Source organism: Geospiza fortis, unplaced genomic scaffold, assembly GCF_000277835.1.
Source record: "Geospiza fortis unplaced genomic scaffold, GeoFor_1.0 scaffold366, whole genome shotgun sequence".
Lineage (NCBI taxonomy): Eukaryota > Metazoa > Chordata > Aves > Passeriformes > Thraupidae > Geospiza > Geospiza fortis.
Genome location: NW_005054342.1, coordinates 4,534,223 through 4,560,415, shown reverse-complemented (window position 1 = coordinate 4,560,415; position 26,193 = coordinate 4,534,223). Strand labels below are relative to the sequence as shown.

The 26,193-nt window shown below is 37.2% G+C and overlaps 1 protein-coding gene across 1 annotated transcript in view; it reads right to left on the bottom strand.

The window, feature by feature from the left end:
* Positions 1 to 6,884: 6,884 nt before the first annotated feature.
* The window catches only part of TUBGCP5 (tubulin gamma complex associated protein 5), a gene marked incomplete at its 5' end in the record, with an annotated part of 24,125 nt that continues 4,816 nt past the window's right edge, over positions 6,885 to 26,193 (bottom strand). Inside the window, 20 exons of the mRNA XM_005422718.2 lie at positions 6,885 to 7,935; positions 9,027 to 9,127; positions 10,254 to 10,342; positions 11,437 to 11,562; positions 12,256 to 12,434; positions 13,108 to 13,228; positions 13,333 to 13,417; positions 13,681 to 13,863; positions 14,419 to 14,607; positions 15,848 to 16,046; positions 16,935 to 17,203; positions 18,515 to 18,630; positions 19,285 to 19,487; positions 19,604 to 19,850; positions 20,160 to 20,253; positions 20,930 to 21,019; positions 22,436 to 22,553; positions 24,091 to 24,226; positions 24,709 to 24,788; positions 26,047 to 26,143. Of these exons, the coding sequence (XP_005422775.1) occupies positions 7,889 to 7,935; positions 9,027 to 9,127; positions 10,254 to 10,342; positions 11,437 to 11,562; positions 12,256 to 12,434; positions 13,108 to 13,228; positions 13,333 to 13,417; positions 13,681 to 13,863; positions 14,419 to 14,607; positions 15,848 to 16,046; positions 16,935 to 17,203; positions 18,515 to 18,630; positions 19,285 to 19,487; positions 19,604 to 19,850; positions 20,160 to 20,253; positions 20,930 to 21,019; positions 22,436 to 22,553; positions 24,091 to 24,226; positions 24,709 to 24,788; positions 26,047 to 26,143 (2,769 nt within the window). The remainder of the gene's footprint in view (positions 7,936 to 9,026; positions 9,128 to 10,253; positions 10,343 to 11,436; positions 11,563 to 12,255; positions 12,435 to 13,107; positions 13,229 to 13,332; positions 13,418 to 13,680; positions 13,864 to 14,418; positions 14,608 to 15,847; positions 16,047 to 16,934; positions 17,204 to 18,514; positions 18,631 to 19,284; positions 19,488 to 19,603; positions 19,851 to 20,159; positions 20,254 to 20,929; positions 21,020 to 22,435; positions 22,554 to 24,090; positions 24,227 to 24,708; positions 24,789 to 26,046; positions 26,144 to 26,193) is intronic.

Below are 26,193 nucleotides of genomic sequence, written 5' to 3'. Positions count from 1 at the left end.
GGGAGCCGGGAGTAATCCCGGAGCTGCCGCAGGCGGCGGAGCTGCGTCCGGGACCGGCCCTTGGCTTTTAATGAAAGCCACTTTTTCTGTGCCCTGTACACGGGGCAATCTGCCTCTCGGAACACAAATCTACGCCCAGAACAACCGTGCCCACTCGTACGAACCCCACACAGTGCCATGCAGTGCCCGCCCCAGCACCACCGCAGGGAAAACCAGCGCCACAGCGACACCGGGGTGGCAGTAACAGGGCAGGGCCGGGGCTTCCCACTTCACAACTCTGCCAGCATGGCGAGGGAAAAACACCAGCCGTAAGGACGAAAAACCTAACCTTTAAAAATCAAAAGGGATCACGTGGGAAACCGCTTTAAACATCCTGCAGAGGGTGCTCATGCCTGTGGTGTTTGTATCCGAAATAACCACACTTCATTAAAATCAAAACCATAAAAACCAGGCAGGTTTGGCAGCCTCCCACTTGAACTTTTCTGTAAACGACACCAAACACATGTACTTTCTCATTTTAAAGTTTTCTTACTTTTTCCACGCAGTGCTCTCCCGTTGAAGCTCAGCTTTACTTATTTGTTCAAAATTCCATCTAATGAACTTGACACTGCACCACAAAATCAAGCTGCATGCTCTTTTTCACAGAAGCTTGTCAAGATTGCTCTTTCCAGACACTGTTTTATGGCAGAAAGAATCCACAAACTACTCCTCGTAGGGAATAGTCACCTGGGAGCATGGGAACTTCCAAACCATTTTTCACCAAAGCCTATTTGCTTTTATTTGTCTGCTTTAAGCTGCATCCAACATTTTATTTACCCTTGAAAACCCTCTCTATAATCATAATCAAACTGCACACTGTTGCCATAGCAAGCACTTCTAAGTCTCTGTTTTCAACAACTGTTCCGGGGACACTGTGCTATTAATGATTTTTGTGCTGAGAACAGAATAATTAATGCTTTACTTCAATTATTGCTTGTTGGGTTTTTCCCAAAAAGTTTGCACTGCCTCAAGTTTCTTTAAATAACCTTTTTGTAATAGCATCTACAAGAAAGCCTGTGAAGAGTGGGGATAAGGTGCTAGATCCCCAGTTTTCATTATTTCAAATATTATCTAATCCCATTATTCCACCCTTTCCGTGTCATCAAGAATTTCCACAGCTTGTGGACAAGTTATGCATCATTGCAAAATGTTATCATTAGCATTTCATAATATCACAGAGACACCTTCATAGCCATGGGTTTTTTCCTAGTACTGCAACATAGTCTTTTCTATGATACAATTAATTTTCTAGGACATGGCTGCTATTCTTCTCTGTCTGTATATATTCATGAACATTTTGACTGCATATACCAAATTAATTCATTTCAATCCCTTTCAACCATTACCGTTCCTTATCAGCCTAAATTCTTAACCCAGCTCAAGCAAAAGTGTAAAATACAACCAGAGCTGGATGTTTCTAAAGTGACACCCGACTGTCTCCTTTGTAAAGTAGGATTAGTTTTGTTTCCTCGTCCTGAGCAAGTGCAAATTCAGAACAGCCTTGTTAATGCAACCACTCAGCCTACATCAGCCATGACATCTGTTACCAGGCCACAACAGAGCAGCAAGGACAGCAAAGTCAAATGCTCCCCACGAGATCTGATCAACAGCAGCTTGTCCCCACATGGGCAATACTTCATAGCCTGCCAGTCTGTCCCAAGCAAGACCACCACTGTGGCTCCCCTACTTGCTGACAGCCAGCTGGTGCCAGGAGCAGCTGCTCTGTATGAAAGCAAGACTGCCAACCAGCACCATCCTGTCCAGGAAACAACAGCTTGTCACAAGGATTGGCTGATGCCCCAGATCTTGCAATCTCCATCTAAATAACTGAGTGGGCAAAGGAGCTGCTTTCCCACTGCTGGGGCAATCTGCTTTTTATTAGCATTCCTATACATAAGATCATACAAAAAAGTAATGATGGTACACAGCTACTCAAGATCTGTGTTGGTTTTTTCTATTATTTGATGTAGGAATTACACAACAATCACTTTTTGCCATCTGAATGTCTATGGTCTCATGTATGGTAACACGTGATATGCCTATCGGAACCATTTTAAGTGAGCCCACATAATACCATTCCAGTTGCCTGATTTAATTCTGTAATGCCCTCACAACTCCTTGCTCTTTCCACTTTAGTGGAACTTAAGTAGTGCAATGACAGTACTTGACTAAAGATGTTCAACAAGTCTCCATGAGCTGCTTCTCCCTCTACTGTATTCACCCTTCTCAATTATCCCTACCACACTGAACACAAGCCTTCTAGATGTAGCTAAAGAGACGTGTATCTACATATTCCCAATCAAGCCACTAACTGATATCCTAGCCTCTGGAAGTTAGGTGTGTTTTTTATTAGGCCAGACTTACGGCAGTTTGAGATCCTTTCTTGGGTGGAATTGATTTTAACCCATGCCTGTCAACAATCTTTAGGAAGACCTGCAACAGTAATTTATCATTGTCCTGGCAATTTATGTACACTGTACCTAAACCACACAAGTATCAGATAATATGGCAGTAACAAGCTTAATGCAATTGTCTGAAGACTGGATTTGCCTTTGATCAAGGCACTATGCTACAGGACAGCCACAGGTCTATTTCCTGAATTCCAGCTCATTTCACTTTATTTTTACTTTTCTTCTTTGGGCTTTAGCAATTTATCCAAAGGCAATGAAACAATCTTTTCCAGGAGCCCAGAGGATTACACTGAAGAGTTTCATTCCACAGCACCCTGAGAACTTCAACAGGAATCCTGTGGTTCTACCACTGGATGTCTACTATGTCTCAGATGATGTTACTCTCTGGTTTTGCAGTTATTTTGGTGTTTAAGCTTAACAATATATCTAGTTATTCATTTAATTTTTCTTACCTTCATGAGTTCAGAGATTTTTCATTCTCAGAAAGAACAGGAAATTGTCTTGACTTGACATAGAAAGGTATTTACAAAATCACGGTAGGCAATGGTCCCGATGACCTCAAGAACAGGACGTCACATAAGAAAATAGGTAATTATCTATAAATCAATTTAAAAATCAAATCCAACTTCTGGCAACATATCAGCTACCTGTCCATACTCTGAAGAACTGGACAAGATTTTTCACATCAGAAGTCAGCACAGACTTGGTATTGTATGTGGCAAAAGGTTTTAAAGCTCAGCAAGGCTACAAAAATATTGTATGGTTCCACATTGCATACAGTAACACACTATTTCAGCTGTCTCTCAAGAGATAGGCACTTGTGAAGAGGACACAGCACTTGGGAGAGCTTTAGCAGAAGAGACCAAGCATAAAGCAGCATCTCAGAGGTCTCAATGAGCAAAGTGAGAACCTGACCCACAGCAGAAAGCTCACACCAGCTACCTAAACACGTAACTCCTATTAGGAGCCCTCCACTTCACAAGGCCTTACACAAATGCAGTGATGTGATGTTGGTGAGGATAGAACAGGGAAGCCCTATAAATATGATTGCCTGGCGAAAGATTTAGAGAATATAGAAAATATAGATGAGATTGAAATGAAGGCAATCTTTGAGATCTCCTAATTACTGAACAACAGGAAAACAATGGTGTGGTCGAGCAGGTAATCCCCTCCTTGATGAAACAATACCCTCTGCCTGAGGGCAAGCCCAAGGGTCAGGAAGCAGACCGTGCTTGGCAGGAGGGGTCGAAAGAGTAGTTTTTAGGGTTTAAAGTGTAACACCATATAGTAATGTAGTGATTCCTATAGGCTGTATGTAAATGCTATAGGATTTGTATCCTGTATTAGATTGGTTACTGAGAATCAGCATATTCAACACAGGAGGTGATTTAATGTATTGTAACGGGAACTTCGGTCTCTTTTCTTCGCCTCTTTTCGCTCTCTCTCTCTTCTTCTCTTGGCCCTGCTCTGAGCTGCGGCTGGCAGCTCCCAGCAGGGCTCTGCACCCACACCCTCGCAATAAACTGCATGTCCATGATCTAGCCTTAGAGATCTCTCGTCTCCATCCATCCCGACCGTGCAGGAGACCATCAACCGCTCCTACAATGTGGTCATTCATACCTACCTTGAATTCCAGGAAAAGCCAGATTCCTACCCCCAAGTGCCCATGTCCTGCCAAGAGCACAGCTGACAACAGCAGGTGTGCTGCATGTTCATAAACACTCATTAGCACACGATGACACCTGCAGCTCCCTAGTTCCAATTTCCCTCCTAGAGCTGAGTGACACCATCTGAAATGATCTGGGCAAGAAGGGTTCCCTATTTCTACTTTCCAGCTCCTTGAAACACTAGACCAAGGCTTTATTGTAAACTCATAGGGATTTAACTCTATATGTGTGTACAATGGGTCTGTGTCCCCCCACCCTGCTTTCCAAGCCTGCTGCACACTGTGCTGCCAAACCACACCAGAGCCCACCCAATGTCCCTGATAGACATTAACACACATTAAAATCTTTCTTGATTCCATTACAAATTATATTCACTCTGCTCATGTAGGACATCAGTGCAGAAATCAGGGCACGTATGTTAGCCCTGATTCAATTCAGCCCCCTCACTCTTGACCCCAGCCCTGCCCCTCTATCCCTGGAAACTTCATTAGCTCTCTAGGCCCTCAGACCTGTGATCCTGTGCAGCCTTTCCAGCACTAAATGCACAGTGCAGCAACAGGACACTACAGCAGCCAGCAAACACCAATGCAATCAGTGAGGAAAGGTTTTTCTCTAAGCGTGCAAAGAAGCACAAGACGAAAGCTGAAAAACTTGCAAATCTTTAGTTAGTAAGATTAAAAAGCATGCCAGAGGATTTTTTTTTTATTTTTTAATCAGCCTGTAATATAGTACTGCTATCTTTAAACCATGCTCCCATGGAAACCATCTGATCAATGCCTGGTTGCTAACTTTTTTTATATCAAAAGTTTGACACAACCAAAGGTCCTCAAGCACCTAGAGGTTAATTAGGGGTTATTAAAACTAAAGAGCAAAGAAGGTACTGGAGAATCCACTAAATCAGTGCTAAAATGTGGCCTAGAGATAACAGAAGCCCACAGGAAAAAATAGAGAAGAAAGAAAAGTAACAAGTCAAATAAGGGCTTCTATACTGCAACTTTGCTAAAACTGCATCCAGAAGTTTATGAGAACAAATAAAGGTAGAAATGAAATTGTGACAGCATCCAATAACGGAGTGTGTTCTTTCCAAAGAATTTTATACCCCCTTAGAAGCTTAGAAAGTTCTGTTTCTACACACTTTGCTGAGTGTTTTATGCTTTCCTTTAGCTAAACTTGGCAATTCACAAAACAATAGACTATGACAGAAATCTATCTATACACATAGATTACACCTTTCCTAATGTCTCCAAAATTGCTTACTTGCAATTCCAGAAGAGCAAGTAAAGCATATTCAAATGTTGTGTCTCCTCTAACAAAGAGGAACAGTATCTGAAAGTTAAGATTCAATTCAATTCAGAAATAACTGACAAAACCAGGAATTTGAAAACAAGGTCAAAAAACGTCCAGAAGGAATGAATTCAAGAAAGAATCCAAGAAACAACACTGTTCTGTAAAGAAAACAGAAAATGTTACAAGGAAATCTGAGTAAATAAATAGCTAAAATACCCCATATCTCATATAAAACCCTTTTTTTCTCCAAACAGGTAAAACACCATTTTAACAGCTGCCAGGGGACTGACAGAAAGATCCTGGTGGCATCACAGGGCAAGCACACTAAAAGACAGGACTTGCTTTTTTTCCTGTGGCTCTGAAGAAAAAGGAATGCCATAAGATTTGACTCATTGAAGGGAATTTGTCAGCCAAGTATTGCTGACACACAAAAAGTTAAACCCTGAGGATGTCCATGACTAGAATCAGTAAATGTTTCCAGAGCCAGACTTTCCACTCTGTTTTTGTGATGAGTGATGAGAAAATCTTGGAAGCTGGCTGAAAAAACATCACTTGTCTACAAAGTACACAGAAGTCTCTCTGCAGAACGCAACATTAATTCCTAATCAGGAAATTGGGTGAAACAGCAAAATCTTTCACTTACACAGGGTCATTCATATAAAGTAAGTAAAACTGGCAAAGGGATTTACTAGGAATTATTGTTTCAACCACATGAAGGATTGAAGGATTTTTTTCTCCCACATCTAACTAATATTATCCGAGGTAAGGCTATGAAAAGCAGGAATTTCATTGAAGGTAACCAGTGTATAGGAAGCAGAAATAAAGCAACCACATTAGATAGTTCAAAAGCACAGAGTACAAGACATACTCAAAAAGTAATGAAACAGTGCACAGAAGTGCTGAACTTCCAAGCATGTCTTTTAAAACTCTCAGTGTAAGCTAAGTTTTAATATGCTACTCAATTTTACTCTGAGTAAGAAAGTTACTAAACAATGCACTGTCTCAGCTAGCAATAAATAAATAATCTGGAATCTTAAATGAGAGCGAGTCATGGTAAACTAGAAGTACAAATTACTTTTGTTAATAGGTGTCCAGCTACCACAAAAAACATCTACTTGGAAAAGTGTGTCATGTGGTAGCAAAGGACAACACAAACATACTGCTCTCTAAAGCAAAACCTCCACTCAGTCAAACAAAAGACATGTTACAGGGCAGCAGAAACTTCCTCAGTGGTATACTTGAAAAAAAAAAAATTCCTCAAAACATTTCATAGCTATAACTTGGAAGAACCTTGAGATCTCCTGTTCAAACACAAACACAAATATTCACTTTCATATAAAGTAATTATTAGTTTACAGCTGAAAAAACAGTTTTATAATGAGCCACATAGTCTCAGTAGTAACATACTTCATTTACCTTAAAGAAACACCTCTCAAACTTTAAGCTACTGACTGAATTTCAGCAGAAACACACACAACAGTGAAATTCTAATTATCAAATCTTTTATTTATTTAAAAAAATCATTAGGTAAATAGCTATGATTGATTTTCTTTCTTAATGCAGGTGTACTGATGCCACAATTCCAGAGAAACTTTAAAGGGGAGGAAACAGGGCAAGTCATTTCGTGCTGAACAAATTCCACATTTACTTGTCCAGAAATGTACACTTCTGTATCACAATCTACTGCTTTACAGGAGATCAGCTATTAGATGTAAATGTTTGCTTGCAAGAGGCTCAGAAGAAGGATAAAGGTCAAGTCATATCTGACCAAATTTGAAACATCTCAACAATCCAATCATTACAACTAATACATTACACACTTTCATCTTAATCCTACTTAAAGTGACCAGTTACCACTAAAATTAGCAAGCATTTGAACATTTAACAGAAAAAATACTGGTATTTTATGTTCTGCTATAATCCATTTTGATAAATTAATCTTGGGTTTTTTTACATCAGCTTCTTGTAACAGTCTTCTTAAATATTTCTTAAGAACCACTAAGCAAAGACGATGAATGTTGCTCAGCCTTTTTGCAAAGGAAAAAAAAGGCCAAAAATTAACTCAACCAACCTTCTAAACACCAAGATTTGAGTCACATCACTCCACACTGCCCTGACCTATTCAAAGCTGAAAAATTAATGGAAAAAGTAAACCATCAATTACTCATAATTAAAGAAAAAACATTACTTTTTTCAGCATGAAAAATATTTTATGTATTTTCAAGTAAGATTGTTTACATGGAATGAATTTTACACTATACATGTTTTTTGATGTTGAAGCCTATACAAACACTGCCACAACCAACACACTTAAATACCTGTACATTATTTACATTTTAAAATATTTTACACAGCTCCAAAACACCAGCAACATTTAGCTATATACATTTTAAACTGGAGTGCAAAATGCTTACGGTTCTTTAACACAGGAATTTCAACATAAATCCTGCTATCAGTTCTTTCTTATTTCAGTGAAAGTGGGTGTTAACTTTGTTCCATGCCAGCCATCAGTGACAAAGCTAAAGATTCCACTGTGAAACAAACCATAAAAACATAATTAATATTTGCATTTGCAGCACTCTGCAAACATTTATTGCAATATTCAATTCTGTCCTTTAAGAGGATACCGGTTTAAATTGTAATACTTTAGGACTTCAGGAGAGTAAGACATTTTGTAAGTCTCTGACAGCTTAGATAATAAATCACCACACTCATCATCAGCGACCCATTAGTTATTTCATGTGGTAACAACTGGTAAGAAATTAACTCCTTTGTTTGCAATACTGTTGTACATAAAAGAGACGTTGTGGAGGTTTATATACACCAAGGCATTCTCAAGGATGGTTCTGCAGACAAGCTCTTGTAGATGCGAGTAGCAGTGATGGCAAATATTACCCGTTTTAAACACAGGGTTTAGGTTGGGAAAGACCTTTAAAATAATCAAGTCCAAACATTAACCTAAGACTGCCCAGTCCACCACTAAGTCAAGTTCTCAGGGTACATCTACAGGTGGTGTAGAAACCTGTGAGACCACCTATCTGCATCCCAGTAACGCCGATGCCCCACAACCTCACTGAGCAGTTGCCCTCCTAACTCAAACTGGCACTGATGAACAATTTAACTTCATACCAGGTTGTAAGTAGAAGCATAGATATGTCATCCTCTGCTGTTTCTACTGCCAAGAAAATAACTTACAATAGATGGGCAAGTCAAGAGCCCAGTGTAGTTGCAGCTGAGGCACCATAACGTTAAAATTCTATCTGCTCAAGATATATAACAGCTGTCATTCCCAATAGCAACAAAAAGAATGCTCTTCTATGCCCCCAGAACTTAGTTTCATTCGTTAAGAAAACTGCTTGTCACTTGCTTGGCTACACACCTTCCCCATATCAAGTAAACAGATAGACTGAAGATAGCTGTCATGGAAAAGCTTGGCACAAATACTCTTAAAAAATAATGACTTAAACTTAGTAAGAGGTTAGGTCTTGGTGTCCCTCTGTGCATAATTCACAAACTAAGATTATTTAAAATGTGCCAATAAACATTAGAACAGATTAAAACATAAACACATTCCTAGCAAACTTGTGTAAGTGCGGGTATGTGAAAAGCCTCATGTACTTACAATGGGGAAAAGAGCCTCGACAGACAGCTTTGTTGAGAACAGTTACAAGAAACATGTGACAGTTTTTAAAATCAGATTCCATCTTCTCTATGGATTCCATCCTAAAAAACAGTTTAACAGAGAATGCTTAACAGACCAACCCCTCCCTATGTTATCTTCAAAATATGACCAAATTTCACAGTAAATGACAAAAGTACTCTTTACATAGAATTCTGGCTTGAACTTACAATACTTCAGTTATGCCTGCACACGCTACTTCTAAAAAACAAAGACAATTTTGACAGGAGCATCTGAGCACCATCAAAAGGGCATTAATAATTTTGTCATCATTTTAGAAATCTCTGTAGTGACTTGGAGGAGCTGTGTGATTCTACTGACACCTATCATTCCCACATAGGTATGAAAGCAAGAGAGCCTTTCCTGGTCCTTACTGCTTTGGAGGTCACTGGGAACCCACAGTCAGTGAAACAGGGACACCCACATTGCTTTACTATCCAGCAATCTCTTGAATTCCACTTTGGACTCTGTCAGCCAGCACTCACCAGTCAAGGGAGAAGACATAGCTCAAAAGTCACTCCTTTCCTTTTTCCCCTCTCGCAAGAAGATACAGATGACAACAGCTATGACTTTTTCCTGCCATGTTTCTCATGCCAAGAGCATGCAATCACATGTCCTGAGTTTCAGTCTTTATCGACAGCATTCACAAATTATTTCTGACACTCTGAATGAGAAAAACACGCCAAAAATAGCAACTTCCTAATGTCACAGGAGAGTGGGATCTAAGTTTTAGGTAGCATCTGTGCCAAAGAAAATAAGTCCTGAAAAATATGAAGTAAGCCAGTCCACACCAGCTGGCTTCAGGACCATACATCAACTTCTGAGTGTCTGACAAAGCCTTGGAGACTTGCCCAGCATCATCCATCCTTCAAGCAGTAGGCTGCACAAACAGAAGTGTAAATGGGGAAAGAACTGGCTGCAAAAAGGGATCTGAGGGGGCTGGTCAATAAGAATTCAACAGGAGTGAGCAGAGAGGATGTCCAGGCAGCCAGGAGGGCAAACCTGATCCTGGGGTGCATCAAACATAGCACAGCCAGATGGAAAAGGAGGTGACTGTCCCACTGTATTCAGCATTGGTGCAGCCTCACCTGGAGGTGCAGTTCTGGGCACAAAATCATACTTAGAGTTGCAAAATTATGACCATGTAGAATTTTAGTTATGTGTACTTACTTCCAAGCCCCTAAACCAGCTTGCCAACGGTCTGCAAACATCAGTACTAAATTTAACACTTTCATTATAGCTTCCTTCACAAAGCTCACCTAAAATAATTAAAACACAAGGAGTAAGTCAGAAATTCATTGTTAAGCATAATAATTTTCAATATTACACTGCAATACAAAGGCTTCACATGCCATTTAACCTGACCTGTAAAACAATCTCCTAAGCACCATGTGATTCTTCCAAAGTGAAGATGTTTGTATTTGTTCTCCAATTAATTTCCCAGCTGACTACTTGGATGTGGACTTTGCACAGACAGTATTTGGGATAAAAGCTGGCAAAGCTATCCAGGTACCTCCATTTCCTGCCATACCACTACGTATAATCCCCATAATGTTAACAAGCCTCAGTTAGTCAAAATCTCCCATCTTCTAGAAACAAACAATTCATGTAGTACCCAATATAAAGAATTCAATTTTATTCTCTCTCAATTGGCGTTAGCAGTTTATATACAGACACAAACAGGACGGGGGCTGCTAGGAGAGCGTCTTGAGCTGTTCATTTTTCAGCATCGGTCTCATTACATGATTAGGATAATGGAGCGATGCAAACAGCTTGCTGTCCTGGCAGCAAGCCAAAAAAACTTAATGTTACAACATACTATATACTTTTCTTAGCCAATTACACAAAGCAAAAGCATATTGATAGTAATTCTATCTAATCACCATAAGCATACGTAGCTTTGGTCAAAATAGTTGCTTATTTTCGAATACAATGCCTGTTTATAAGAGACAACGCACAGAGCTCTATTCATAAGCTTAACTTTGCTAGATAAACTTTTTGCAACTTAGAAAGCTAAATTACACAGCTCTATTGTTCTATTTCCCATATCTTCTCTACAGCTTAAATATTTTTTCTGATACTTCAGCACTGTTCACAATTCTGCAGCAACTGAGGCTTGTCTTTTACAAAGTTCCTAAAACCCTCTGATTTTACAGATTCCCACACTCTCCTTGATAGAATCGAGCTGAGAACAGCAAGGGAAACTGGATCTCAGTGTGAAAAGCTACCACTTCCTCAAGAGTACCTATATATTGCTTAGTATATATGCTGCAAAACAGACTCCACAATTAGCACAAAACTACTTTCTTGTCCTGATAACTCAGTAAATCAAACATACTAATTTTTCACCCACCTTTTCTCTCAGTAAGCAGCGATCATGAATTGTAGATAGATACCTGTAATGAATCTTTATCAATTGATCTAAGTCTTTGGCTTCTTCTACCTGGTGCTGAAACTCCAAGCCTGTACTGTGGAGAATCTTAAAAAGAAGACCAAAGTTATTAAATCCAATGCTGTACACAAGTGATTGTGACTCTCTTCCAATATATTTTTAAAGAGCCTGAAATCGTATGATTCATTCTCTCTTCCCTCTCAAATTTTAGGATTAGCCTCCAAATTACTATCAATAGCAAAAATTTCAAGCTCTTCTCAGAACTACACAGCAACATTCTTCACAGAAATAGATGTATTGCCACTACAAAGGGTACAATGACTATCCTGAGAGAGGCTGAACTGGAGCATGTATTAGTTTTATTAAAAGCAAAAAAGGCAATAATAAAGCAGGTATGTATCTACAGACATTGCCTTTGTATTTGCAAAGGCCATGTATACACTGTGTACTAGAGATTTTTAAGAATCCATCTAACTAAAACATCTGTTGTAATACTTTTATAAGCCTAATAGCTCTTAAGCTGCAGCTTACAGAAACCTCGTCTTACATTACTGTGCTTAAGTCATCTAGAACTGGGAGAAACAGACAAAAGAATCAGTAGCCCCCACAGATCCATCACATGCATGTAGAACTCCTAAAGCATTTTTAGAATTACAGATTTTAAATGGCCAAGTTGAAACTGAAACATGTGCAGAAAGGACATTATATTTACATTTTGCTTTTTGTTTGAAGGGTCTTTTTAGGTTTTAAATATAAATGAAATTGTGATATAAGACAAACCCTAGTCATGATGTAGTTGTGCAGGCTGTTGACAAAATGCATAAGTTTCACTCTTAAGAGGAACATGCGATGTATTTGCTGTTTTATACTTTCTTTTTGTGGTCCAAATACAGGAAGTGTTCCTTGTTCTGATGATGTTCCTTCCTTCACCTGTGAGTTTTCTGCAGCAGAGACTAATTCTAAAAAAAAAGAAAAAAAAAAAAGCAAGAACGTTGTGCTTTTTGGGAAAGACTTAAACAAAAAGTCATACCCATAAAGTTTAAACCACATACTTTCAGGAAGATAATTACTTAGCTGATGTTCAAAATATAGATGAACCCATCATCTAAGACATGAAGTCTATATCCACTTTACATGGGACAGGAAGATTATAACATTAAGTTGGAGAAGGAAATACCAATAAAAAATCTTTCTATAATCCCCCAACAGTTTGCTGTTTTTCAACCTCAAATAGAGTATTTTTTTCATCTTGTTTTCTTAAATTGCCTGCAAGGTATTATTCATAAAAAGGACTATACATAAACATTAGGGTGTGGTAGACAGACTTTCTTTCAACAGCAAAGTCTGTAGAATGAAGTAGCAAGCTTCCAATATAACTAACTAGACTTGAATCAAAGAGACAAAGGGGATGCATGAATGGAGCTGTCCCTGAGGCTGAAAAGAAGCGAAAAACACACCCAGCTTAATACACATAATTTGTGACACTAACAGAAATTATTATTCTATAGAATGAACCAAGAATTTTGGTTAGTTAGAATTTAACTGGTTTATACTACTTACTGCAGAAAGCAAAAGACTAATCATATCCTTAGACCACAAAACAGAGTATCTTTCATTGAAGAAGCATCTTACCATCAAATCGTAGAACATCTAGACTATACTTGGCCCACTTTATTTGCAGCAAGAGCAGAAAAACTTGATTGTAAATTTTTTGGCATTCTAAGCTTATAACTATATCCACAGGCCAAGGAACCTAGGAAGAGGAGAAGATAACAAAGATAGAAAGTGTAAGTCACTTTCACACAACATTTCAAATCTGTAAGCGTAAGAAAAGAACTGCAGCCATTTTAACCCTACCTTGTAACTCAATGTCAAACCATCTAATGTGTGGACAGGGAGTTTCTTCTTTGCTGTATCAACACTCTCAAATGCTATTGACAACCTATGCAAGGAAACAAGTGATGTAATTGGTGAGAATCTGTTTTAAATGAGTAGTTAGTTTCACTAATTTCTATTTCTCACTGCTAACCATTAACTGTCTGATTTAATCTGGAGGACTTGGGTAGAAAATAGAACAGCTCAAAACTTCATTAAAACACATTATTTTTATGAGTACACAATAATTAGTATTGTGCTATGCAAGTGAAGTACATTAATACAGCTAAGTGTGAAAGAAACATAACTAAAGCATATTTTGCACTTTACCTTGCACTGTCCTCAGGATATCGTTGTCCAACTGCTTCTTGTAGGTGAACATTTAAGAAAGCAATATTCTGCCAAGTTTCCTTTTCTCTAATTTTGTCAAAAATAGATGTATAGAAGTCATACATGGTATCTCCAGCTTCAAGTAAGAAAAAATTTCTCATTGCCTGCAAATATTCTACAAGCCTGAACAGGAGAAACATATAACATTTCCTGAGTCTCATCATACAACTGAATACAAAACACAGCTGTTACAGAAACAAAAATCTTAAAAACTCTTCACAGCAAAATCTCAGTATTGAACACAAACATAACAAAGTCTACAGTGAATCCTTTGCTTAACCAAGACATTTATCCCTGTAAGATTTAACAGCTCCACTGACTTCACTGGAAGCTATCTTAGAGGTTAGGTAATTCTCAGAAATAGCAGAGTTTGGAAATCCTGTCCCTCTCCGTGAAATTAATTTAAAATGACAACACTACTAAGAAATACTGTTGGAAATAATATCCCCACCAAACATCCATTGATGACAAATGACAGCTTTGCTGTTGATTCAAGCTAGACCAAGTTTTTGCCCAAGAGTCTATCATGTCAGATAGGATACCTTTTCTCCTTAATGACTTTATAGCTGTTTATCAAACTGGAGTAGAAACACAACATAGAATTGCTTCTTTTAGTGATGACATACAACTGGTAATAAAAAAAAACAAAGTCAAGGAAAAAGAAATCTACTCTCTTACCTATAATCCTTCTTTAAAGTTTGCATCAAATTACCACAGCATTCCAAGTATTGCTTGTCTATGTGAGGATAAAGACAAGACCTCAGTGTCAGTTCGAAAGTCTGGCAGGTCACAGATTCTGAGGATCTATCCACACAGACATCCCCACCAGTAAACTTCTCATGAAAGTCACTCTGTTCCAAATACAATCTTCAAAATAAAACAAGATACTTAGGGAAGAAGGCTCATTATTCATACAAGGTATAAAACAATGTCATACCTTCAAAGATTTTAAACCATTGGATCCTTTGCTCTGAAATATATGATGCAGGGGTAATAAAAGCTGATTATAAGCAGAGCATGAATCCAGCCTATAAGGTGATCCATCATACTGTTTGTGTATCACCAGACATGAGAGTACCACAGAGGACAGCATTCTACAGTCACATAACTGCTTAAGGCAGACTCCTGAAAACATATTATCTATAATATCATATGATGGGAAGAAAGTGTCTGCGTTACACATCTGGCAAGTGTAATTGTTTTTACAAAGAAAGCATCAAATTATTGTAATATTCTTTAAAAAGCTAGTTGCCAGTTGTAACCATTCTAAGAGGAAGTCCAGCTCATAGCAGCTATTGCCTCGATAGACTGAATGAGCTAGATATTGAATTAATGTAGCAATTTTGACAACTAGAATAGTCCCAATAAACAAGGGAAACCAAGTCCTATCTATGATTTCTTTAAAACAAGTTCCTCCTTTTCTAATGTCAGTTTTAAAACATTTAAATAAACTGTTGGTATTTAGTAAAAACATAAATAGCTATTTATGTTATATATATATTATAATATATATATTATATATATATATAATATATATATTTATGTTATGTTACTAATAGCTATTAGTAATCACATGAGATTTTCAGAGTTTATCCTTCCTGCTAATTTCCAACACATTTATACTCTCTCTAGGATTTCCCTCACTATGAAGAATGAAGAATTTTTATGCAAGTAACATGAATTTTGGAAGGCTTTTACAGTTAAATGAATTAAGCACAGCAAAACTGAAGCTGCATTCTTCTAAGAATATACTTGCTGCAAATCAAAAATATTGTGTACAAAAACCAAGGAAACTCATTGAAAAGTTCAGATTTTACAATGGCATTCACTATTAAATCACTTACTTGCTAAAAGCCTGCTATGATAAAGACTACTCCAATTTTCTATGCTACCAACTGCAGGTAGCACATTCTTACTGATTTTAATTGTTTTTCTTTAACCATGCACAAGCAGAGTGTCTATTTAGCTTCTGTTGCTGATTGTTGGTGCTTGCCTTTATTCTGAACTTGCTTGTTTTCAGTAGCAGCAGTAATGAAAATGTGATCTACCAAATGTCACCAGGCTGAATATTGCTTTCAACAACACAGCAGGAAGATCATTCATTTACCTGGCAAAATTAATAGCCAGCAGTGGGTCATGGACATCATCCAATTCCAAGTGTCTTTCTGCTATGGACTGCATCTTTATCAGGCTCTGCTTTGTGGCCTGCTGCTCTGTAATAATGTCTGGGACAGACTCCTCCCCGTGCCGCAAGCGAGACTGCACTGATTCCAGGAACAGCGTATACAAACTCTTCCTTTCAGCATCTGAATTGGGCAACACATTGCACACAACATCATCTGAACCGAAAGAACTCCACAGTCCAACATTTACAAGCTAACTTTTAAAATGCTACATTTAGACCACTATTCAGAAAACAAAATACCCTCAAATACATATTTAAAAATACAGGACTAGCCCAATGCCTAACGTCAGGCATATGGTCAAATGCACTGCAGGGGGGTATCTGAAATATCAAATATTTTTGAGATTGTTAAAGAACTTCCTACTTCAGGTGCAAAGGCAATTAACTTTTAGCACCTGACAATCTTTCACTATGTACTGAAGTGAGTCTCCAAAATAATTTAACTATCTATTTTTAAACATGAAGAAGCAGGAAAATGAAAAAAAAATATTTTGTTTCCTTAAAAAAAAGAGCAAAAAACCCCCAAACACAACATTAGCTATAATGTTGTATTATTTTTTACAATCACTCAAGGTGAATATCCTAGATACCCAAACATCTTTGATCTACTTATGATTAGGCTTAAAACAAAAAATTCCACATGCTATCTTAAATTACTCAACCACTGAGTAATGGAAAACAGTTATTTATTAAAAAACACCAGTTTTACTATTAGAACATACAATCTGATTTTGTCTCATAAAAAATGTTTTGTAAGCACATGAAAAGAAGTTTGAGAAAAATTTAAAGCAATAAAAAGAACGTGGAACTCTCAACTTCTCTTCTTCAACTGCTCTTTTCACTTCTTTGCATTGGAAGAGTGTTTTCAATCAGACCTGAAGTTACCCACCACAATACTGGCATTCCACAGAGTATTACATTATTCTAAAGCCAGGGGAAGCCCATTACCAAAAATACACCCATACTGTAGTCAGCCTAAGGCACAGCAGTGTACAAACGGACATCTCACCTCTTGATGCAGCTTGCTGTGGAGAACCATCTTTGCATTGAAGGTTCTTCAACAGCTGCATGGATTTTCCAGCCATGATAATTTGCTTTAGCACAGGTTTCAGAAAAGAAACCATTGTGTGCTGTCTGCTTGAAGGGGCCTGATCACTGCCAGAACTGGCACTGGCATTATCACTCATCTTCTCTTCATTCTCTGTCTTTTCTGACACACTATATAACGTGTAGGTAGCATACCAAAAATCTCTGTGATTAACTGGAACGTTTTTGTTTCTGTGAAGAAATAAAAAGCTCTTGAGTATTTTCCTTTTCAAAAGGAAACTTAATTACTAGAGGACATGTATCCTCTTTGTTCTGCGCTTTGCCTTTCTCTTAGAACAGTCATGAAGCATTTTCAAAACCATATAAAATTAGCTCATCCCTATTTGCAAACTATCTAGGAAAAGCATAAACAACTAGCTCACAGGAGATAAAACAACTGTACAAACAAATAAACCCCAACAGCAAGTCAAATAGAGCACTTATAATTAAATTTGTCCAGGTTGTTAACTATTCCAAGTGGCATGCATCCTTAGTGTCAAAATGATAAGCGACTGGCTTGCCAACTTATTTAAAACCTCAAACTGAAGTAACTACTACTAGGAAAGCTGAAAAATTCTAGAGTAGGTGAAACTCAATTTGTAGTTCACTTTGGATTCTTTTGTTGTTTACATCAGATACTCAGTTTGGTTTTTGAAGTCAGATGGAAAAACCTGAATTAGATAATTAAAATTAGTAATTAAAATGAAGCATAAATGTAAGTTAATATCAGCCCTGTTGGTAGCACTGAAAACACAACTGAACCACAAAAATAGGACATAATAAGGATGCTAAGGATCTCTGGTACTAAGAAATTATTACAAAAGTATTGCTAGAGCTGTTGTCTTACTTCATGCTCATCTCAACATGCATTAACAGACACAGGTTCAATTAAGTTTGGCAGATAGAGAAAAATGGATTTGTAATTACAAGCCAGAACTTTAATTTCTATATTCACTTTCCACTCCAAGCTGTCAAAAAAAGGGACCAACAAAATGTAGCATAGCAACAGAACAAAAATTAACAGCTCAAGTCATGTTTAGGGTATGCACGTGTAATTCAAGACACTGTGTTAACTTTACCACAAGTCAGAAGCAATGAGTATTTTAATTCCAAATAGCATTTGATTCATAACAACTTAAGATCAAAAGAAGAATTTAAAAGTAAATTTTGTAATTTTTGCAAATGTCTTGGGTTTGAAAAATGGTTAATTGCTTTTTAAAAAAGGCAGTACACTCCAAGTCAGCCTGCTCATTATTTACTATAGATAGAAAAAACCCAAAATAATTGATTTCTACTCTACAACAATATGTGGTAGAGATCCATATATATGTAATTTCTCTAATGGGAAGTTTGAGACAAGTTATGATTAAGTATGATTAAGAAATTATTTCTTAAGCAAAATAACAAATGTGAAAACCTACTTTTACTGTTACCCTCCACCCTAGGTTCTACAACAGGTTTACTTGCACAGCATTATGTGTGTCTAGTATCAAGCATCCCTACCTCTGAATAATAAACTCCTTTGCAGGATCAAACAAATTACCATGGACTATCCACTCATCCACTGTCTGTAAGTAGGGCCTCACAGTCTCAACCCAGAGAGAGAACAAAAGGGATACCTGAATTCAAAGGAAAAAAGAAAAAAACTGGCTGAGTGTTTTTACACCAAACATTGAAATCAATATGGTGAAGCCTAATCTCTTAATTGTGTAATCAGTTTGTAACATATACATAACTACACTTAAGGATTTTAAAGATAAAACATTAAAATACAAATTGCAACTTTTTTTTTAATGGAAGCCTGTATTATTCATAGTTCCCCTTGTTACTCTTGTCATCACAAATCCGAACAGCATCTTTTCACCCTAACATCTCTGAAAGAGAAAGGATAAAACACTCTGGTTTCATAACATCAAAATCAGGAAAACAAAAGGCTACAATGACATCAAATATATTCTCAATAGTATAATCAAGTTACTGTAAAAACCCAAACCCCCACATTTCAGCATTAACTGAATTATACAGTTATAGAAATAGGAGGGAAAACTATTCCAAAGTTCCCTCTTTCGAAACAGCTTCCTGGCCTCTGATTTTCCAGAGTCCCTCCCCTCGGTCCTCAGAAAACACTGTTCTTGATCCTCTCATAAATCCACTTTCATCCAGGTTGAGTGAACTCATGTTAAAAAACAATAATGCATTAGTTACTAGATCTAGTAACTAATTTAGTTCTTTCCAGTGTGTTGTTCTATTAAGGAAGGAATTATTTCCCCTACCGTTTGCTCAGATGCCTCTCCAACACTGTCATATTCCAGAATAGCTTTGTAGAGGGTATTAAGCAGATGAGATGCTCGTACAACATTTCTAGTGTCAGGTGGCACTTCTGCTACTCCTGTGCTGAACACCTTGTGAAGCACCTTCAGCTGTGCCAGTCTAGGAGACAACTTATCTATTACTATAGAAAGTGTGACTGTTTTATCTGGAAATAAAAGAAAAAACCCAAGATGCATAAAATAACATCCAACAGAAACACAAAATTTGTCAGTATTAATTATTTGTGTATCTCCCTCATGTAAAACTTCCCTTGCACTGTACCTTTGTTGATTATACATTTTTCAATTTCAGTAAGTTCTTCTTTAAAGCTAATGAAATATTTATACAAAGCCCACATAAAAGCTTGGTAGGTTCTGAATGGAGCTTCAGTAGTCTTCTTTGGAGTGGAAACTGTTCCATGCATTATGCTTTCCGGGCTGTGACCCATCACTTCATCAATAAACTTCTGTAGTCTAAATACAACTTGCCCATATGCTGCTATCTGCTCCAATACAGATCTCAGGCAATTCTAAAAAAAAAAAAATAGAACCAACCCTTTAGAATCATATTAAAAAAAACTGTATTTCATAAAATGAATTACAATATTATTTTTATGAATTAAAATACTATAAAATTCTGCAATTGCTATTGCTTCATCACATTCTCAGATACAGGAAAAGCCCATTCAGTTTTAAGCCAGATGCTCTAATTTAGACTAAACAAAATTGTAGAAATATGCAGAAAATTTGTAGAAATTTCCACAAGCAGTTTAATTTCCTATTCCCACAAATTACATATTTCTAATGACATATTCCTCTGAGATTCAGAAACAACTTACATGGGTTAAATGAGTTACAATAATATCATTCCGCACAGTCACTTTTCCATCATTCAGCTGAAATATAAAAAGCTTTTTCACTCCTGAAAGTAGCCTTGAAAAGAAACAAAAAGAGTAGTAATTTTCTCCCTTAATGGACTTACATGTAATTAATAAAAGAACTAGCTCTCTCTTGCCTAAAAGTTTATTTTCTTTGAGTAACAGGAGACCTCAGATCAAGTATGATGCTATTGGTACTGTAAGTTGTTGCCAGAACAAAAACAATTAAACACTGGCATAAAGTAAATATTTCCTAAAATTTCTTTCCAGTTGAGATGATTTCCAGATATAGGATGCCTCAGCCTGCTTTCTAAAACTGGACATTGCTTTATAAATCTATTGATTCTTTTTAACAATTAGACTTGAATAATCAATGCCAAAAAAAGTAGTAAGCTACCTTCTTCTTCATGAATCACAGAATGGAATGGACCTTAAAGATCATCTAGTTCCAGCCTTCAGGCCATGAAGTGACCCCCTCTCACCAGACCAGATTGCTCAGAGCTACACCCAACCTGCCAGGAATGGGGCGTCCACAACTTCTCTGGACAACCTGTTCCAGTGCCTCAAATGTGAATTGTTAATACACACATGCAGCATCTTTACTGTCAGAAACAGTGTAAATTAAAAGCTCAGTAATAATTCCCTCTTCAGACATCTTCCAAGATAGCCCTCTCATCTCCTTGAGAGAAACAATAAAAGTTAAAATGCAAGCTTTGTGATGCTGCACTTACCAAAGAGTTTCTCGTATAACCTGAGTTTCTGTGACCAGTGTCCTCTCTTCTGGCACATACAAAGGATCACTGGTGTATAAATGGTGGTCCCTTAGAAAAAGAGGAAATAAAAACAACTTAATGGCTGAAATAACAGCTGAATCACCTGAAAGTAAGAATGAAGCAATAATCTTTAGGCTTAGTTTTCTTCTGCTCACATCTGAGCAGATTCAATGTGCATAGGGACATTTTAAGTATATTAAAAAAGCACAGTTTATTTTCATATTGCTAAGCAAGATACTGTGGAAAATAACCAAATATCATCTCATCTTATACAGATAAGAAATTAAGTAGCAAATGCCTGAAGCATTGCACTTCCACTATTTTAGGGGCAGGAGTGGGAGGGAGGTTGTAGGTTTGGGTTGGTTTTTTTTTTAATTATTCAGTTATTTCTATTCAGTTATTTCTCATTCAGTGCTGTGAAATCTTATCATTACTTTCTAGAAAAAATACTAAGCTTAAAAGTAAAATACCAATTTCTCTAACCATAGAAGAAAATTCTTTAACTCACAAGTTTACTTAAGAAGCAGAAACTTTCATGGTCACCTAAGAATTTTCTCTTATGATCCTGTCTTATGCAATTCTTTGTAAACCTTCCTCAGTACCTTTTCATATTTTAGCAAAGTATACTAGAATTTAGAATGATTATTTACATTTTTAGTATTTTTACTCATCAGTACATCATTGGCAAAAGTTATACAATCACACTCAAAATCACAAAGATCAAATTGAGTAATACTAGTTATATACCATATATATATGTAAAACATACATCTTCTAACAACACTGCAGCAGAAGCAGTGTTGCTTTATTGACCTTACCCATTTTCTAATATTCATTGCAAATTGTGGTTCACAGCTGGCTAGACAACCTTATACTAAAATAACTCCTTCATTAAGAAATTTGTTTAATTAAGAAAACCAAGGGCAAAGCTAATGACCTTCATTACTGACACGTCAAAATTTGGGACAGGAAAGAATCAGACTCCCCTTTATTTTTAATTCTCATCTTCTTTCCAAGACCATGGCAGATTATGGCAAAATACTATTTTAAATTCCTTCCCCACCCAAAATTTATGTTTAACTTTGTAAGGGAGGCACGAAAAACGTTTTTAAAATTTAAACATTAGGGGACTCCTCACTTCCAGGACCACTTACAACCCAACTATATTAGGTCCTCAGAAACTTTAACAAGGGTCAAGCCAAACAAAATTCAACACTAAGATTCATGTCTTGGAAAAATTAAACCCCCCCTTCTCTGACATGAGAAACTTAACAAAAACTAAATAAAAGGATAAGAATCTATTAATAGAAAAAGCAGTTAATTTGTTCATCTTATTAATTTGCACCCCTTTAATTCTGTTCTTAAGTGAATTGTCATAGCCATAGTATCTTAAAGAGGCTTAAAAAAGTCAATATTTAGCATTGTATGCCAGGAAGGAACATGTAAGTGATATTGTGTTCTTACCAGACTGCAGCCAGGTTGGAATGCAAGTGCAAACTATGTGAAAAGCGAGGAGCCCTTCCTGTCCAGTACTGAGGAACCACGTGCTGCTCCAGCCAGCTGCGGGCATCAGGCTCAGCGACTGTGAAAACACAGGACAGGCAGCATAGTGGTTTTATTTGTGCAGGAAATGCTTACAAAACACAGGAAAAAGTTATTAATAAGCCTGTTCACACAGCTGCAGAATCACAGATCTTTTCAAATGAATTACCATTTACAACCATTTACACTTTACTGCACTGGGAATTTAATACTACTGTGCACAAACTAATTGACACAGAAATGCCACATTTCCCAAATGTTTGAAAAGTCCTAAAAAATAAGCTCTGCTCAGCACTGGTGAGGCCTCACCTGGGTACTGTGAGCTGTTTTGGGTGCCACAATATAAGAAAAAGCTATAAAAGAGTGTCCAAAGGAGGGCTACAAAGACAGTGACAGCCCTAGAGGGGAAGCCGTATGAGGAGCAGCTGTGGTCAACTGGTCTGTTCAGCCTGGAGAAGAGGACACTGAGGGGAGACCTCACCATGGTTCACAGCTTCCTCATGAGGGAAAGTGCAGGAACAGACACTGATCTCTTCTCTCTGGTGACCAGTGACAGGGCCTGAGGTGATGGCCTGAAGCTGTGTCAGGGGATGTTTAGGTTGGATATTAGGAAAAGGTTCTTCACCTAGAGGGCGGTTGCACACTGGGACAGGCTCCCCAGGGAAGTAGTGACAGCACCAGCCTGATAGAGTCCAAGAAATGTCTGGACAACACTCTTAGGCACATGGTGTGTCTCTTGGGGGTGATCCTGTGCAGGACCAGGAGTTGAACTTTGATGATCCCTGAGGGTCCCTTCCAGCTCAGGATATATGATTCTTTAAGCTTGAAGATTTACATGGTTGCAATTTTTTCTCACAAAATGCTTCCGTCTCAGGCAATTCTGAAATGCTATATACAAAAACAGGCTGACTTAAAAAATAAACTTCCAAATGTCATCAACTTTATCACTACATTCCTTTTTATTAGACATTTAGTACATTACCTTAAACAGTTTTTTCTAAAATGTGACTGCCAAGAGAACTTTGCCTAATCCCAGTTAGATAGATACTGCTTACATAATATATACTATGCAGTTGTCGTGTGCCAAGTAAACTGTACCCCACAATATTTTATGAAAAAGAATACAGCTACATTTAATACTCCCTGAAGGTATTCAAGAGAAAGCCACTAGTGTTTTAACTAAACATTTATTTTTTCAGAAACATTTTATCCCTGCAAATGAGCCAACTATTTCTGTTGGAAAATAAATTTTTTTTCAGCTTTCTGATACTTAAAAATTTACATTATATCCATACAACTACATGCTACACTAAGTTTTCATTTCTATATTGGAATATCCAGGTAAATTTCCACAGGAATGAACAGAATTCTTCTCCATAGGCAGTAACAGAAACCAGACCAAACTTTCCATATTGTTTCTTTACTGTAAAAAACCCCATTAATAATGAACAGTAACATACATCTTATATTACAATTATAGATCTGTAAAACAATACCTTACTAAAGAATAATAAAAAAGCTGTATTACCTTGCTAAATTTTAGTATGTATATCAGAAGAATTACAGCTTATTCTAACCTTTCCAGGAAGCATTAGGTACTGTCTTCTTATTTGGATCTTGGTCTTCTAAAGGTGTCCTGTCTACTTGAATACCCGAGTCCTCCCTACTCAAGGGCTGAGTGTCCTCTTCCTCTTCACTTTCTCCAGACAAATCCTATGAAGTACAACAAACCCCAGGACACTTCAGTACAACATAGCAGACACATCTATATTCAGCTCCTATTCAAGCCAAACATTAACTATTCTTTTTTACACTATAAAGTAAATTCAGGACACTAGGACTAACATAACTGTCTAACAGAGAATGATTTAAGTTATACACAACATTAATAACCAGCAAATGAGAGATCTGGAAAAGATCACAGAACTGCAGCAAGCTCTGATTAGGTGGCAGCAAGGGTCAGCAGAGCAAACAGTTTAATTGCAGGACTAAGTCAAAACATTGTGAAAAACAAAAGTATTTGTATTACTGTTATTCTGCTTGGGTCTGTCTTATTTCATGGTATTGAGCAGAGTACTGGGGAATTCTGCAAGAATCAATATGCAGAGCATACAAACTAGGACAACTCAATCAGGTCTCTAATACACTTCAAACCAGTTTATACAGTTGGGGTTTTTACCTAAGAAATTACTTACTGGTGTATCTACGCCGAGGCCAAAGTAAATTTCTTCTCCTTCCATCAAATACTTTGCCCAATCAAATTCTTCTTCCTTTTCTAAGAAAAATATGAATATAAAAATAGTAAGTACCACATAACTTTGACTTTCCTTTCCGCTAGAAACTCTTCCGAAGTTAAAATTATCTTGACAGTCTATAGCTAAAACAAAAGACATTCCCTTCCACTTAAGGTTATACCACTGTTCCATTAACAAGGTTATACACTTTCAACATGACATAAATTGTGACATATTGACCATGTATATCCCTTACTAATTCTCAACTTTATTGCTTATATACTCAAAATATGCAACACAGTGTGCCATCAGCACATTTAACTATATTATGTTACACTGCTCTACACTTCAATCCTGGAAAAACATGCAAGAATGCAGCACACCACTTATTGTGACTAGGAAGTCCCATTGAGCTCAATGGAAACATTCTAAATGTATAATTTAAATATGCACAAGGATCCCAGACTGTAAACAACATAAACCAAGAACTGTCTTACTCTCCAAAAAGACACCACATAACCATGATGTGATGTGCAATACTTTCAAAGTAACAATCACACTTACAACATATGATATCTTAAACATGAAGCTTACTCAACTGTAATTAGTGTTGTTTGAGATAACTTCTTCATATTCACATTCCTGGAATGGGCTGAAAGTGCATTCAAAACACCGCCGAGGGAATGTGCAGAGATCATTCAAAAAGGAATCTTAAGATGCAAGATTTTCTTTAGGTTAGTCTGAAATATTCTTCTTTCAGTCTATTATACAACACTGTAAACAAATGGGGGATGGTATCCACTCAAGCACAAGCCTCATTCTCAGGCACTGAGTGAAAAAGTCCTACTTTAGAAAGCAGGCAGCTGGGATCTCCCTCTGGAAACCTTCAAATGTATCTCCCTTTCCTTGATTATGTGGGAAATGTAGGAATTTACATCACCAAAAGTTTTTCAAGAGATATAATATTGAGGTGCAAGACAGAGACTCAGGATAGAAATCCACTGTCTGTCTTTGAGCATATAAGCACTGCTGAACAGGTGGAGAACGTTTGTTTGTGATAGTGGTACAAGTCAAAGAGAGTTCCCAAGGTACTTCAGTGGCTGGAAAACTTAAGTGGTGCAACATAAACCAGGGTAGGAAAGACTTGCAAGCTATTTTAAAGGTACAAATTATAAAGACAACCAATAAAGCAATGTGAAGTGAAGGAGATAATAAAATGGAAAAGAAAAATGTCCTTCTTATCAGATTGCATTGCAGATTGTATCTTTCATTAGCCATATAAACATCTTGCAAACTTACCCACTTCTTTGACTCTTGGTTTTTCCACATAGGTGGTGTTGGATGGTGAATCAGACAAACACAACAGAAGAGACAGTATGGAATAGTGTGTATCCGTCTTTAAAACACATTAGAGAAAAAGCAAGTCTGTAAGTGGTCTAAAAGATT